The sequence below is a fragment of the Schistocerca americana genome, chromosome 6, assembly GCF_021461395.2.
Source record: "Schistocerca americana isolate TAMUIC-IGC-003095 chromosome 6, iqSchAmer2.1, whole genome shotgun sequence".
Taxonomy (NCBI): Eukaryota; Metazoa; Arthropoda; class Insecta; order Orthoptera; family Acrididae; genus Schistocerca; species Schistocerca americana.
Genome location: NC_060124.1, coordinates 142,542,245 through 142,558,271, shown reverse-complemented (window position 1 = coordinate 142,558,271; position 16,027 = coordinate 142,542,245). Strand labels below are relative to the sequence as shown.

General features: G+C 40.8%; 1 protein-coding gene across 8 annotated transcripts in view; it reads right to left on the bottom strand.

The window, feature by feature from the left end:
- The window catches only part of LOC124619437 (dystrobrevin beta), a 611,344-nt gene that overhangs the window by 15,287 nt on the left and 580,030 nt on the right, over nt 1-16,027 (bottom strand). For 6 of the 8 annotated variants that reach the window (XM_047145818.1, XM_047145820.1, XM_047145814.1 and 3 more), the window contains one exon: nt 4,607-4,654. The exons of 1 other annotated variant lie outside the window; for it this stretch is intronic. In XM_047145818.1, the coding sequence (XP_047001774.1) occupies nt 4,607-4,654 (48 nt within the window). The remainder of the gene's footprint in view (nt 1-4,606; nt 4,655-16,027) is intronic. One more of the 8 variants, XM_047145819.1, reaches the window with a different exon arrangement.

Genomic DNA, 16,027 nt, shown 5'->3' with positions numbered 1-16,027 from the left:
TTCACTTTAAAACATGGAAACAAACCTCGCATCTGCAGAAAAAACTTCAATCCACCATCTTCAAAACTGGCATTGACCTTATAATCCTATGTACTGACGGAAGCTCCATGACTGGGGTTACGAACTACAGGGATTACTTGGTGGAAGGACTCCACCAGCTATCAGATATGTCTACCTACAAAGCCTTGCAACAGTGACCCTACTCCAGAAATCAATTAGGATCTTCAGTCCCTTCTCAAATCCTTAGGTCCATCCCAACATTTCACACAGTCCTGCCTTCTACATGCTTCATTAAGTTCCTAAACGTGACAAACGAGGCTGCTCCAGTGTGACCCATTACTGTGCCCCCACAAAGAGAATATGTTCTTGTGGGCCAACACCTTTAGCCTATTGCCCATAACCTACCATCATATATAAAAGCAATGGACACCCGCACAGCACCATCCTATGCTGATCTATTCACGTGTCATCTAGAAGAACCCTTCCTAACCACCCTGAATCCAAACCCTCACCTCATTCAGATCCACTTATTACATCTTTATAATCTGACCAAGGGTGCGGACACCCTATACACATTCTTCTTGATCCACACCGCCTTCTCCCACATTCGTATCACCTGGTCCTTCTTAGCTTAACAGGCCACCTTTCCCGATATTGATCTCCACCTTAAGGATGGCTAAATAAGACCCTACATCTCATCAGACCTGTTAAGCACCAACAATACCTCCACTTCAACAGCTGCCATCCATTCCACACCACAGTGTCTTCCATACACCTAGCCACTCATGTTCATCGGCCCCTGTAGTGATGAGCAGTCTCTCTCCAAATATGCCGCAGGTCTCAGTGAGGCCTTCACAGATCATGATTACCCTCCCAACTTTGTGCAGAAATGTATCACCCATACTTGCCTCATCAGTTACCCTCCACCCCCCTGTACCCACTGTCCAGCTGCAAATGAGCACTTCTTTTATCACTCAGTACCACTCAGCATTGGAGCAACTGAATCACATTCTCCACCAGTGTTTCAAATACCTCTCATTGTGCACTGAAAGTTATAAATATCCTCTTCAGCCCTCTAACAGTCATATTCAGTCACCAACATGACCTACAAAATGTCCTCCTCCAACTGTACCTATCCCACCCCTTCTCCTAACCCCTTGCCTCATAGCTCCTATTCCTGCAACACGTCTAGATCAAGACCAGTCCCTTACATCCTCCCACTACTGCTGGCCTCTCCTACCACATCAAAGGCAGGGCTACCTGTGAAAGCAGCCATGTGATCTACCAACTAACTGCAACCATTGTGCCACTACGACTTGGGCATGACAACCAACAACCCACCATCAAATTGTGGCCAAAAGACATCTGGACCACCCACTTACTGCACATGCCTCCTAACGTTATGTGCTGCTTCTTAATGACTACTTCACAATTTGTGTCATCTGGATTCTTCCTATCAACACCAGCTTTTCTAGATTGAAAATGTGGGACCTCTACATCTATGTCTACATGATTACACTGCTATTCACAATAAAGTGCCTGGCAGAGGGTTCAATGAACCACCTTCAAACTGCCTCCCTACCATTCCACTCTCGAACAGCATGTGGAAAAAATGAGCAGTTAAATTTTTCTGTGCGAGTCCTGATTTTTCTTATTTTATCGTGATGATCATTTCTCTCTATGTAGGTGGGTGCCAACACAATGTTTTCACAATCGGAGGAGAAAACTGGTGATTGAAATTTCATGAGAAGATCCCGCTGCAGCGAAAAACACCTTTGTTTTAATGATTGCCACTCCAATTCACATATCATCTCTGTGGCACTATCTCCCCTACTTCGCGATAAATACAAAATGAGCTGCCCTTGTCTCTACAGTGAATCACTAAGTGCCTGCAACCCCCCCCCCCCCCCCCCCAAGCCTTAACCTTCAATAGCCCTGTTCTTTACCTGTGTATCCCCTTCTCTGCTCCCTTTTCAGTACTATGCATGGCTTCTGTTCCACCGATACACCTAAATATTACTTTCCTCTTGTCTACTTCTCTCCTTCCACCCCCATTTCCCTACCCACTACAACCTCCCAATACTGCACCCACCACATCCCTGCATGCTCCCGCAGGCAGCTTAGTGACTTCTCCCACCTCTGTGCTGCTATCCCACCTCCTCCCTCCCCTCCCCTCCCCTCCCCTCCCCTCCCCTCCCCTCCCCTCCCTCTGCCCAGCCCAGCTAGACAGCTGCTTGTGTCAGATGCAGCCACAGTCAGGCCTTAGCTACCAGAGACAGTGGCCATATGTGGGTGGGTGCAAGTTTTCTAGTTCTGAAGATGGGCTTTGTCCGAAAGTTGACGTACTTCTAGCCTCCTTCCTCATGTGCCTGTCTGCAGTGCAGTGGCCCCTCTATGTGGTGAATAGCAATCTATCCTTTATGTATTATTGTTCAAACTCAATCTTCCAATTTTATGTTTCAGCTGCCTTTTAAACCAGATGTTCTTGACGTCTAGCTGTTCTGCAAATACAACTAACATCATTTCCATGTCTCTATCATTATGGAGAAATAATTACAAATTATCAATCTTAAATTAGAGCTTTTTTAGTAGCTTTCTATTCTCTTATAGCACAACTATTTGTTACAGATCCAACCAAAAAAGTTTACTTAATTTACTGAAAACATTAGAAGGCATTATTCAATGTTAATCACTTTGCCTAGTGGGATGCTAGTGGAATATTTCTCCTCACAGAGAAGAAAAAAAATGAATAGTTCAGAATTACAAACAACCAAATGAAGTAAACCACAAAGGAACAGCAAACTTGACAGGCAAAATCGAAAACCTTTGGAAGCTAAATTATCTTTATCTCTGACAGGAAATTGGAAATAGAAGAAACTGGGCTTTAAAATAGAAGAAACTGGGCTTTACAAGGAAATGACAGGAAAGTCACCCAATACCCTATGATTTACCTGAATTTATTTACTGATGTTATCCTCTAGAGCAACAGGGTTAAAATCCTTGCCTGTCAATCCTAATTTAGCTTTTTCATGATTTCTACAAAATGATAAAGTGTCACTGTGTTAGCCTCTTTTATTTTTGTAGAATGCCTCCAAACACACACAGCCAGTTTGCTTTCTCATTCTTGCCTTATCCGAGCTGGTGATTCTTTTCCTTGAAAGGACGGCATAAAATCTTTGATCAAAGTGGAAGTTTGTTGCTGAAAGATACAACTATGCCGTATGGACACACTGAACATGTTTTAAATTGGTTTTATTGTAAACCACCAAACATTTCTGCAGATAATCTAGGTCATTTGAATCAATTTTCACTTTTCATTGGTTCTGCAGTAAATAGTATTTGCCTTCTGGAAGTCAAATTTAATTTAGTTGTTTTATTGTATTTTCAGCCTCAGCTTACACAAATATTTGTGTGACTCAGGACTAAAAATTGCAATAAAAATTTGTTACAATACAATGAATGTGTTCTGCTTAGACAGCATGCAAGGTCTGTTCAAAAGTAATTTATCTGACAGGAAATTTTTTCCCTTCAACACATGACCTTTCTGGAGGACAGGGTTAAATTGAGGGTGTTAAGAAGGCAATGGTTTTTTCAACTTGTGTGTAGCATTCTTCACACAGAATCACTTTTTAATATTTGGAGAAAGTTGTAACTTCTCAGTTGAACTCACTATACGATCATGTGAAAAAAGAAAAAAGTTTTCATTTAGTGAGAGCTTGGCTCAATTTTTTTCTGGATGGAAGCGTAGTAATATCTACACCTGGTCAGAAGATATTGGGAGTGAAATACTTGGGTCATTCATCCTTTATCTGAGTTCAGGAGGAAGGGGCTGGGGAGTGGGAAATATGGTGAAGTGCCTAATCTACTTCAGAAGAGTGAGATGAGAGAAAAACTAGTAATAATCATGACTAAGAAGTACTTGTAGGGTTGGAAAACAAATCATTATTAATGGCTTATGACATTAAAATAATTTCTACTTAAAAAGCTACCAAATTACTTGAAGAGAAAGTGCTTTTACAAAAATAAAAATTAAACGTTTAGTGCCTCAAATAAATACAAAGTATTATATGAGGATACATCAAAAAGTATCTTCCATAATGTCTGCAGGCATATTGGTAGACAGATTGAACATCTAAGGCACTATCCTTTTTAACTTTAGTTTTATTTGTTGACATAATTATGAAGGTTGGTCAAACAAGAAATAAAATAAGAAATTATTTTCTTCTATTTTGCCTTTATGAGGCATGTGTGGGCTGTAAGCTACACTGTGGAACACATTACATAACGTACAGCATATTAAAAGAAAATTTCTTGCTATATGCCACTTGAGGCCTACATCTGTGGTGCAAGAACTCTGCACATTTTACTAAACCAACTCATGGACCGCAAATAGTTTTTTAGTGTATATTGTTATGGTATGCTGATATGTTTTGGCACCTGGTGGCCTTATGTGCTATCTCGCAGGAACAAATCACAAGACACTCGTTCCAATGAGTTCTGTTCATTTGTTTCTGAGCAGTACAGAAGGGAATTTACTTTTTGATTTGTCCTCACACTATTAGAATAAGATGCATAAAATATAAAGAAGAAAAGAAACAAACCATACCTAAAGGTTTTCTGATGTTGTCATCTCCATCCTCTTGGTCTGAGCCTTCTGAAATAAGATCCAGTCACGGTTGTAGGAACAAATAACTAATCCTAAGCTAGCTACACATCACATTCCCAAACCATCACACTAAAGGGATGTGCACATCTAGAACTGTAACAGTCAGAGTATGTACATAAAAAGAAGAGGTTGCATACACAAACTATAAATGGTCTTTTCAGTTATGTACATTCATAGTGAAGTATTAGCCAGCATATCAGACAATGAAGATACAGTTTCTTTTTTATTTTATTTTACTGTTACAGAAGTTGTAATAAGTTTATGATAAAGAAAATGAAGATTATTTAAAAGAATAACATAATAAAATTTTGAAAAGACTTTAAAGTCAAGGATTCTAAATTAACTAAGATAGCTAAGTTCCATTCTTTGATTTGCAGCATTCAAGGATTTTTTTAGGGCTGTAATTGTAACAAACAAAATGTTTTCCACTTATGGAACAAAACTGAAATACACATTCACTCAGAAGCATGACTTGTGTGAATCACATTCATTGAAAAAGGTGTTAAAAGCTAAGACAATAAAATGTGATATTACGAATCAATGTGTGGAATAAAGACAGAAAGATTACTACTTAGGAAATAAAAACCTATCACTTTTTTCCTTTAATTTCTATTCAATAAATATATGTGTAGAACTGTAGCACTTGCACAACTGCTCAATATAAGCAACAAAAGTACAATCAACCTAACATCACTCTGTCATTTGACAAGTAGTTTAGCTTTGATCTGGCAGCAATGGAATATGCAAAATAAATTGTGTGGTGAGGCTCCATAACCTTCCGAAATAATTAATGTATTTTAATACTGTTGTATTACCTGTTCTGCAAAAAACAGCTAAATGTAAAAACTGAAACACACGCTATTTCACCCCTATTAGTGTAATTACTAACTTTCTTTCCGCTTTGTCAACCATGTACTTAAATTATTTATAGCAGCCATCAATAGGTCTTTCCCAATAATCTCAGTAGCCACGTCGAGTGGCCATGCAGTTTGAGGCGCCATATCATGGACTGCACGACCCCTTTCTCTGGAGGCTCGAGTCCTCTCGTGTGTGTGTGTGTGTGTGTGTGTGTGTGTGTGTGTGTGTGTGTGTGTGTGTGTGTGTGTGCGCGTGTGTGTGTTGTCCGTAGCATCCATTAGTTTAAGTACTGTGTAAGTCTAGGGACTGGCGACCTAAGTGTGTAGGCAATTTAAAGAGAAATAGGTCACTCTTTACTGAAAATGGGACAAGTCACAGTAAAGCTCCTCCAATATGACACTAAAATAAATCTTACACTGTTATTATTGTAATTATTAATGTCAACAAAAAATCCACAGAGCACCAACAAGACTTTTATGTGCAACAAAATGACAATAATGATGAATGGGTCAACATATACATCAAAAACCACAAGCAATTTATTACAGCTGGTTAGAAAGCAATGAAGTAAGGAAGTTACAGTAAGCTAGATTGTAGAGCAAGAAGAGAGAGAGGTTATAACCACAACAGCACACTTTTATAATTGAAGCTCAGTGTCTCAGTAATTATACAGTATGGAAACAATCTCTCTCTTTTGAGTGGTTTAATGTTGTCATCACTAGAGAGGCTGTAATAGCTAAGATTTAGATTTGGAAAAAATTAATCATACACTTGTTCAACGAGCCAGATAATGTCCATAATCACAGAAAACTCTACATGAACAATCCAGCTGCTGCACTTGGCAGAAAGTATGTTGTTGATGCCACTTGCTAACAGCAAAGTACTTGTCCAATGAACATGAGTGAAGAATAAAAAATACTGAAGTGTTAGGCTACAGAATTCCTGCAACATGAAGTTGAAGAATTTGCACGTGTTAGCACCAGTTAATGATAAACTTACTGTGAACACAGTCAGTTCACAGCATTTGTCCTTCACAAACAAAATCGGGCAACAAAATATGAGGGACTACATTTTTTGGAAGTACTACAGCCATCCCGAAGATAGTTCAACATGACACTAGTGAACACATTAATTCATAAATTAAACGAAGATAAACTGTGCATAATCATGCTCTTCTGCATCCATTCATGACTCAATGGAGCTGTCCATAGACAGCAGAATCCTCAGATACACTGATACACGTAAAATACAGACCATAGTCTCAGAAGAGCTGACTGGGTCACAAAACGTTCCACAGCAGGTACCTCAGGAACTTAAGTAGGTTCAGTGCAGTTGGGCCATCTCACACATGACAAGGCAAAGGGACTTTCTTCTATTGGAAAAAAAGTACTTTGGTACTGGACCATGAAAATTATTTTGAAAATTAGATTGGAAATAGCCCATGAAGCACACATTACTCTATTTATTTATCACATGCTTGTCTGGAGTAAGGTTAAACTATTAGGGAGACAATTTTTACAGCAGATGCATCTTGCCACACACTGATCAATTGTTTTCACTAGAGTCAGTCATCCACTCAAGTCATGCAGTGTAAATTCGCTATGTACAGAAAATCAATCCAGCTAATGATATAGTATTAAAAGAATTTGAATATCTGGAAACTTTCATAACAACCTTATTTTTGAACAAGTTTTATGGAAAATCTTTGATGCAGTGCAAGATGTGGACACTGAATAGTGGCAGATCCTGTAGAACTGGCACGTAAAATCAGAGGAACATAATAAAATGAGGCGAGATTAGAAGTGGAAGGATGGTCTTAGCATGTGTTGAAATTATATCGGATAAATGTTTGGATATTCCCTACACACCAAGATCTCTGGGTGTGAATCCCACAGATATTTCTAGAATTCACAAGTGCCATCAGCTGCCACCAATGTCTCTTCCACATCTCTGTACAGTTACTTTTTAGGAATTGAATCAACTACCAATAGAGGGCATATACACCACATGTGGCAATAAAACGAAGTCACTCATATTTTCTATTTGCCTTTTCAGTGCTACAGAAGAGATTTTGTAGTTGTAATATTTTTTTAAATATCCATCTCCAGTTTTAGAATTCCACATTTTGGACATTGTTTCTCTAGTATCCAAGGGCAATTCTGATTTTTGCCGCCGAGCCTGAGTATCGATAGAGAGAATATGTCACAGATATTAGGGCTCCAGGAGACAGCCATGGCTTGTGGGACACAGCCATGGCTTGTGGGGCACAGCCACCATGGCAAGGTAGTGTCACCTTTTGGTAGGGACTTCCCGATATACTGCAACCCAGGATTGTGGCCAGTATCCCGCTAGTCACTGAAGCCTTATGTATGCACCATTGGATAGCAGTGTATTTCAACCTTGCCTGACGAATATTTTATGATTTGGACTTTTCACTGGATTGTGGTATGTGCTTAGATCACTCGACTATGCATTCATGATTTCTGTTGTGAGTAACCACAGAAACCGCCTGATTCGTTCTGCTGGTTCGGCTGAAGAGGCCAGAGATGGCAATCCTGTGTGTTTGAGGTGTTCCTGCTTGTGTGAATGTGGTGTGTGTGTGTGTGTGTGTGTGTGTGTGTGTGTGTGTGTGTGTGTGTGTGTGTGTGTGTGTGTGTGCGCGTGTGTGTGTGTGCACGTGTGCGTGTGCGTGTCCATCCCTTTATTTTCTGAAGGAGGATTTGTCCAAAAGCTTAGAGTGTAACAATCTTTTCACTAGGTCAGTCTACAACTCAAAGTGTCATCTTTATGATGAGAAGCAGTCTGTCATTTTTACAGCCGTTCATATTCCAGTCTGGACTCTCCATTGTTTGATTTGGCCTTACTGTGTTTTGCAACCCACCAAATATCCAATTCAGGAAATAAGTCATTTCTTGATCATACTAAGCTTTTAGACAATACAGTAGTTTGAATAAAATCCTTTTGAGCAATTAGCCACATCATTATGAAACACAATAAACATATAAAAAAGACTTTTTGACCATCTGACAGCAGTGCTCTTCAGGAAGACTAAATTGCTGGATTCTGGAGTAAGTGTTCCCTATACATTATACTGTTTTGGTTATGACTGAAAATTGATGTCACATTCTGGAACATCACTGGACAGTCCAAAGTCAAGTTGCTTTGGAAGGATCGCCAAGCTATCACAAACTCTATGTATTTACTAGGCAGCTGTGGATGCAGCAGCAAAAAATAATAAAGGGTGTTGAGATAACTGAAGGCCATAACAGCACAAACAGGGAGTCTGACTGCCAGCAATCCCAATTCACCAGGCTATGTTTGTTTGCCAGTCAGCAGTTCATTGGGTCCTAGGTTCAACTTCCTTTATAAACAAGCAGTCACAAGATAACTGCTGTGTGGTATTGACACCATGCTGCAGCATCAACTGCCCCATAAGTACAAGATGGCACTTTTCTGTTGCCTGCCTATCATGTGTTAGCATAGTAAAGGCAATAGCCTTTCATATGCCATCCCAAGCAAAGGTGCCTAGTGTTTGAAATGTCTACTGACATTCCACTGACGACTGAAATAGTATGGTTTGAAGGGAAGACAGTCCCCAAAACTGCTGTAAATACAGTCACAATGTCCATTTAATAATGCTTAATCAGTGTTTTATAATGATGCAGCCTAATGCCCAAAAGGGTTTTAGTTGAATTGATACTGGCTATGTGAGGCTACACTAAAATGATGTTCTTTGAAGGTGGGCGAGATGCAATATTTTCCATTTATAATAATTTGGGTGAAATTTTTTAATAATAAGACAATCATCTGCTAAGGGCATACTGAGATAAATTTAGTAGTGTAATAACACAATAAGGTATCCAAATGTGAAATCATTCTAAGCACTTTTTGCACATTGAACAAAAGAAGTTAAGATGAGGTCACAACCGTCAAATCATATTCAGCAGCTAGAGAGCACATTGATCTAGAAAGCTTCTTCCCTACTCTCTCCTATTTATTAGTTTCTGTTATCAGTCATCTCATATACCAGTCTTTAACAGGACCTTGTGGAATCCATTTCCCTCCCTCTCTCTCTCTCTCTCTCTCTCTCTCTCTCTCTCTCTCTCTCTCTCTCTCTCTCTCTCTTTCTTCCTGTAATTGCAAACACAGTGTTCCAATAAGTTGTGGCCACATGCTATACTTCAGGGGATTCCATTAACACACTACAGAACAACTTTCCTGGTCATCTCATAAGAGAGAATGGGAACATTTTCTGGCCTCCAAGATCCCCTGACCTTTCAGCACACGATTTCTTCCTTTAGAGTCATTTGAAACCTCAGATCATCTGGTGTGACTCTGCACACACCATTACAGAACTGAAGGATCAAATTTTGGATGAAGTTAATCGAATTCCAGTGCCAGTCATGCAAGTTGTGATGTCTAACTTCCATAAAGACTTGAAATGTGTGTAAAGGAAACTTGAAATGTGTATGAAGGAAAATAGAGGCCACCTACGTGATGTCATTTTCAAGTGATGGGCATGTTAAGTTACAATAATTGTAAATTCATGTTGTATTTGTTCTGCATCACCATAAATAAATCTGAACAAATGTTGGACATATCAATATTGTCCTTTTCACTGCCGCACCTGTTATAAAAAAACACCCCTTTTGTATTTTTTCTAATAGAGATTATGTTTTCCATGTGTGTGTTCACAAACAGTGATTTAAATTTCAATGTGGAGTAAGAATGGGTTGTTAAGATATAACATTAAAAACAATGTGTTACATAAAAGGACTAAAAGATTTTAGAAACACATGGGGATATCAGTAGTTTTCTTTAAAAACTGCAGTGAGGTATTAGGCTTACTAAATATTGAATCACACTTCATTAACCCTATAGTATAAATCTGATCAAGATATTTCAGTAGTAGAAAGCTAGAAGAGTTTCAAATAATCTTTTTTTCTGGTGCAGGTGATTAAAATAAATGAAGTAAACAATGCAAAGCAATCACTTTATCAGTGTTACTTAAGGTCTCACTCATATGATATTTTTCATTTAGATCATTTCCAATAGCAATGTATACACTCTTCAGTAGGCACCCTGGGCTTCATCTTATTTAGGATACTGTCAGCCAGCATGTTTAAAATTTCTAGGTTTAGACAAAGTAGGACTCTCACTCTGAGGGTTCTGTACAATCTTAATTGTGTATGTAGATAATTTGTCTATAGGTTCTGATAAGTCTGTTTGTAATATTGAAATATTTTATGTAAGTGGTTGTATCTTGTGATTGCATCCCCCAAAGAGCTTAAATTTTTTACACTGCTGAGGGCTGTAGACCTTAGTATTTGACATAAGTTTCATGATGATACCTTAACACATTACTAAGAAAAAGGGGCATTAAAAGAAGGACAGACAGACAACAATATGATGCTACAAGGGTATCATTTTTACTGACTGAGGTACAGAGCTATAAAAATGAAGCAGCACGACCCTTTCAATGCAGAAAATTAGCTTTGAATTTCTTAGATTGGTGGTCCCTTTGAAGAATACAAGCAACCTGACACCAGCTTTGAAAACTGGCACTATTGGTTATTGCAACTGCAACCAATCCAGCTTCAATGGCACTCAGATATTCTGAGGACGTATGTTGTTTAGAAATAGTTTGCCTACTTTTATTACCATTCAGGAAGTATGGCATAACTGCAACCTGAAAATCAGGCAATCAAATGTGAGAGTGTAGTACGAGTCCCTGGGATTGTTTATGGATTACTGAATCTAGAGAATAACTTTATTTTATTTCACTAGTATTCTTTTGTTAGACAAATTTCAAAATTGATGCTAGGAACGGTTTCTTGAGCAAAATCATATGCTACTTGTGTATCATGATTTTATTTTCAAATAGATTTTGTACACTTGTCTTAGATGCAAGCACTTTTATCATGCTGTGTGATTAAAAGAGAGCCTTGTGCACCAATGTTGTAATCAGTCTTATGAAAGCATATTACATTTTTTTTGTTTTATATTGTGCAGGTCTGCCATCAGAAAAGTGGATCTAAACAGTAAGGAATGAAGATTGCAGTAGTTTAAAAGAAAACTCAATTTTCTTGCTACACATTACGTTTTTTATTTAACTCCTGCACACAGATGGGTTTTGCCTTATTTACAACACATTTTCAGTGGATGTCCTCAAATATTACATGATTTTTCTGTTTGCACTTGTAGGTTATAGAATTAATCTAGTTCATTGAAGCTTTCTCTCATGTTGCTAACTGGTTTAAAGTTTGCAGTTTTGTCATCACACTGTGTTCAACATATAGCACTGTAACTGCCATTTTGTGTGTCTAGAGTGCCATTTATTTCTATAAGTGTTGCCAACTTTCTCAGCTTTTGCTTCAATGGTTATGTGTAAGCAAGTAAGAGTGTGTGTGTGTGTGGGGGGGGGGGGGGGGGGTTGCATGTGTAAGAAAGAGAGTGAGATAATCGCAAACCTACTACAAGAGAGAAAGACATAAAAATAGTCTGAATGAATAATGAAAGGCACCTCTTAACCTTACAAGAAAATTGTCAAATATACAAAAGCAAAGGCTGAAAATAAGCTACTACTGAATGAACAAGTCAGTATGACTAACCACTCCCTCTTTTCTCTGACTGATCACATAACAGACAGAAATCACAATAGATGATCACAAATCCCATTCCTCTCCTAAGTATGATGCATGTTCAGGAAGTAAGTGTACGGTGACCATAACAGGCTGTGGTTGGCAACACTGAGTCATAGAGAGGGAGGGAATCCCCTAACCAAAGTGAGCAACCCAGGAACATGGTAATACATAAAACTTGCATTATGGTGTCCATTTGCATGAAAGCTGTCAGTAAGAAATCCCGCCAAGTGTGAGCCACGTGCTGTGAATCGCTTCCTACTTGTGAAAGGAGAAACACTTACCTTTTTTTTTTTAATCAAAACCATTTATGGCAAAGGCATTATGAACAGAAGGTATATGTTTAAGTGCTGTAGGGAGTTTAGTGGAACAAATGTTCATGACAAACACACAAGTGAAAGATCTGTCCATATTGCCTGATGAGTTGGTGCTAAAAATCGAGATAACTGTTCCGGTAGACTGTTGATTGACAGTGAATGAAATTTGTGTGATGTCCCCAGAACACTCTTATATGAGACACAAACAGAAATGTTGGGATACCAGAAAGATGGGTCCCAAAACAGCTGACAGAGTAGCACAAGAGCTGGGTCAAAAGCGACCAAGTTTCTCGAGTGACTTGAATTGATAGGTGAGCATTTTCTGAGCACTATTGTGACTGGAGATGAGACATTGGTGGCTCATTACACACCTGAGAGAGAAGGAGGGGGTGGAATTGTCATTACAGTGATGTCACACCAATTCCCAATCTGCCAAAAAATTCAAAACCACAATTTCCTGCAAAAAAATCATGGCCTCTGTGTTGGCATCATTTTGGTCTAATTTGTGCCTCCAGGCGAGACCATCAAAATACGATGATACTGAGAGAGCCTAAAGAAACTCAAAGGGAGCATCCAAAACACAAGGAGGGGATTACTGTTGGATTACTGATGAGAAGAGTGTGCTTGTTGCTTGACAATGCCTGTCCTCAAACAGCGTTAGCCACCAAGGCTGTTCTTTGACTCTTTAGGGTGTGATGTTTTAAAGCCGCCTGAACTCCCTTGATTTGAAACCTTCATATCATCATCTTTTAATCTCCCCAATAGCATGCATGAATGGAATTAAATTTTCAATTGATGAGCAAGAGCAAAAGTAGGTTCTGAAGTGGGGGAAGGTGCTGGCAGCAGAGCATGAAGAAGCTTGGGCACAGCTCATCACATGCAGTGAACGGGATGGCAGTTATGTCAACAAGTGTATCTACAATATCCTGTAACCTTTTTCAAAAACACACTTTTTCTAAAATCTAGTACACTTACTTTCTGACCATGCTTTGTACCTAATGAAAGAGGAAAAATATTGATAAACAAATAAAAATAAAGAGAATACACATGCATGCCAACTACCTCCCCTACACACACACACACACACACACACACACACACACACACACACAAAAACACGCATATGAACAAGAAACAACTGAAAGCAAAAGTTGAGGAAGGTGGCAACACTTACAGAAACAAATTACACTCTGGACATAGAACTGAAAGCCACAGTGCTATATGTCAAAAACAGAGTGACCACAAAGAAAGCTGCATGGTTTCAACTAGTTTGCCACATGAAAGAGAGCTGTTTGGCTCACAAACAATGAATTAGGCACTGATCTGTAAGTACTTTTCCATTTTATTATAAAAACTTCAATGAACTGTTTTAAGTCTATAACTTATATGTGCAAACAATAATGTATATGTGCAAACAATAATGTATATGTGCAAACAATAATGTATATGTGCAAACAATAATGTATATGTGCAAACAATAATGTATATGTGCAAACAATAATGTATATGTGCAAACAATAATGTATATGTGCAAACAATAATGTATATGTGCAAATGAAAAAAAAAGTGTAATATTTCTGGACATCCACTTAAGATCCCTCGTAAATAAAGCAAAATTATGTAGGTGTGCAGGTTAAATAAAAGACTTAATGGGCAGCAAGCAAAAGGCAGCTTTCTTTTAAACTCCTGTAATTTGTACACAACTGCTATGAAAATGACCCCCAAAAGAAGCCTGTTATGTTTGAGCTCCATATTACCCTACTTGTGGTATACAACAAAAGATGCAGTGATTGTCAACAAAATCATAGGTTATGAGAACTTTATAAAGTTACTTTCTATAACTTCTCTGTACACAAAACATCAGCTAACAACTTTTTAAAGCAGCTTCAGAGATGACCATTTTAATGTTGTCAGTAAGCATCTAACACCATTAATTCACACTTGTGAAGTTAATAGTATAGCTCGTACATGGTACATGCAATAATATCTGTAAACACTGCAGTGGAATGACTATCATCTAACAGTAGAACAGAAGCTGTAACATAAGCTACATGCTCTTTAACTGTTGACTATTTCTTGCAATTGAACTGTTTTTTTAAACAGTATGTTGAAATACTATATTCAGAAATTGGTTACACTTTCAACCCATCCTTGCCCCATCTTCAAATTTTATCAAAAGCAAAAAGAACATGCAACAGAAAACCATATTTACACTAGCTTTCAAGCTCTTGCTCTTTCTCTAGTGAAACTACAGCAGATTCACACACACACACACACACACACACACACACACACAATCACATGAGCACCCAAACGAACACACCCGCAGGGAGACTGAATGTTGATTATTGATAGTAGTAGATGGAAGTGGGGAGGGGATAATGAAGGACACAAGAGGCAACAGGTGTGGTAGTAACATAGTGCAAGGCAGGTCGCTCAACATAGGAAAGCTGATCAGGAATAGAGCACATGGGAGGCAGAGGGGAGGAAAGGAGAGAAAGATGGAGATGAAGAGAGACAGGGGGTGAGAAGAAGTGAGACGAGGTGGAGGGGGCCACAGGTAGAGGCAGAGGGGGGAGCCACAGGTAGAGGCGGAAGGGGGGCAGGGGTGGAGGCGGAGGGGGGGGGCAGGGGTGGAGGCGGAGGGGGGGGGCAGGGGTGGAGGCGGAGGGGGGGCAGAGGTGGAGGCGGAGGGGAGGCAGAGGTGGAGGCGGAGGGGGGGGCAGAGGTGGAGGCGGAGGGGGGACAGAGGTGGAGGCGGAGGGGGGGGCAGAGGTGGAGGCGGAGGGGGGACAGAGGTGGAGGCGGAGGGGGGGGCAGAGGTGGAGGCGGAGGGGGGGCAGAGGTGGAGGCAGAGGGGGGGCAGAGGTGGAGGCGGAGGGGGGGGGCAGAGGTGGAGGCGGAGGGGGGCAGAGGTGGAGGCGGAGGGGGGCAGAGGTGGAGGCGGAGGGGGGCAGAGGTGGAGGCGGAGGGGGGCAGAGGTGGAGGCGGAGGGGGGCAGAGGTGGAGGCGGAGGGGGGCAGAGGTGGAGGCGGAGGGGGGCAGAGGTGGAGGCGGAGGGGGGCAGAGGTGGAGGCGGAGGGGGGCAGAGGTGGAGGCGGAGGGGGTGCAGAGGTGGAGGTGGAGGGGGTGCAGAGGTGGAGGGGGGGCAGAGGTGGAGGGGGGGCAGAGGTGGAGGGGGACAGAGGTGGAGGGGGGCAGAGGTGGAGGGGGGCAGAGGTGGAGGGGGGGCAGAGGTGGAGGGGGGGCAGAGGTGGAGGGGGGCAGAGGTGGAGGGGGGCAGAGGTGGAGGGGGGCAGAGGTGGAGGGGGGCAGAGGTGGAGGGGGGCAGAGGTGGAGGGGGGGCAGAGGTGGAGGGGGGGCAGAGGTGGAGGGGGGGCAGAGGTGGAGGGGGGGCAGAGGTGGAGGGGGGCAGAGGTGGAGGTGGAGGGGGGAGGTACTGGGAGGGGAGGGAGAGATGGTAGGGGTGGTGTGGGTTTAGGGCAGGGAAAGGAGATGAGGAGGGGTAGAAGGGGGGAGGAAGATAGGGAGAAGGTTGGGATCGG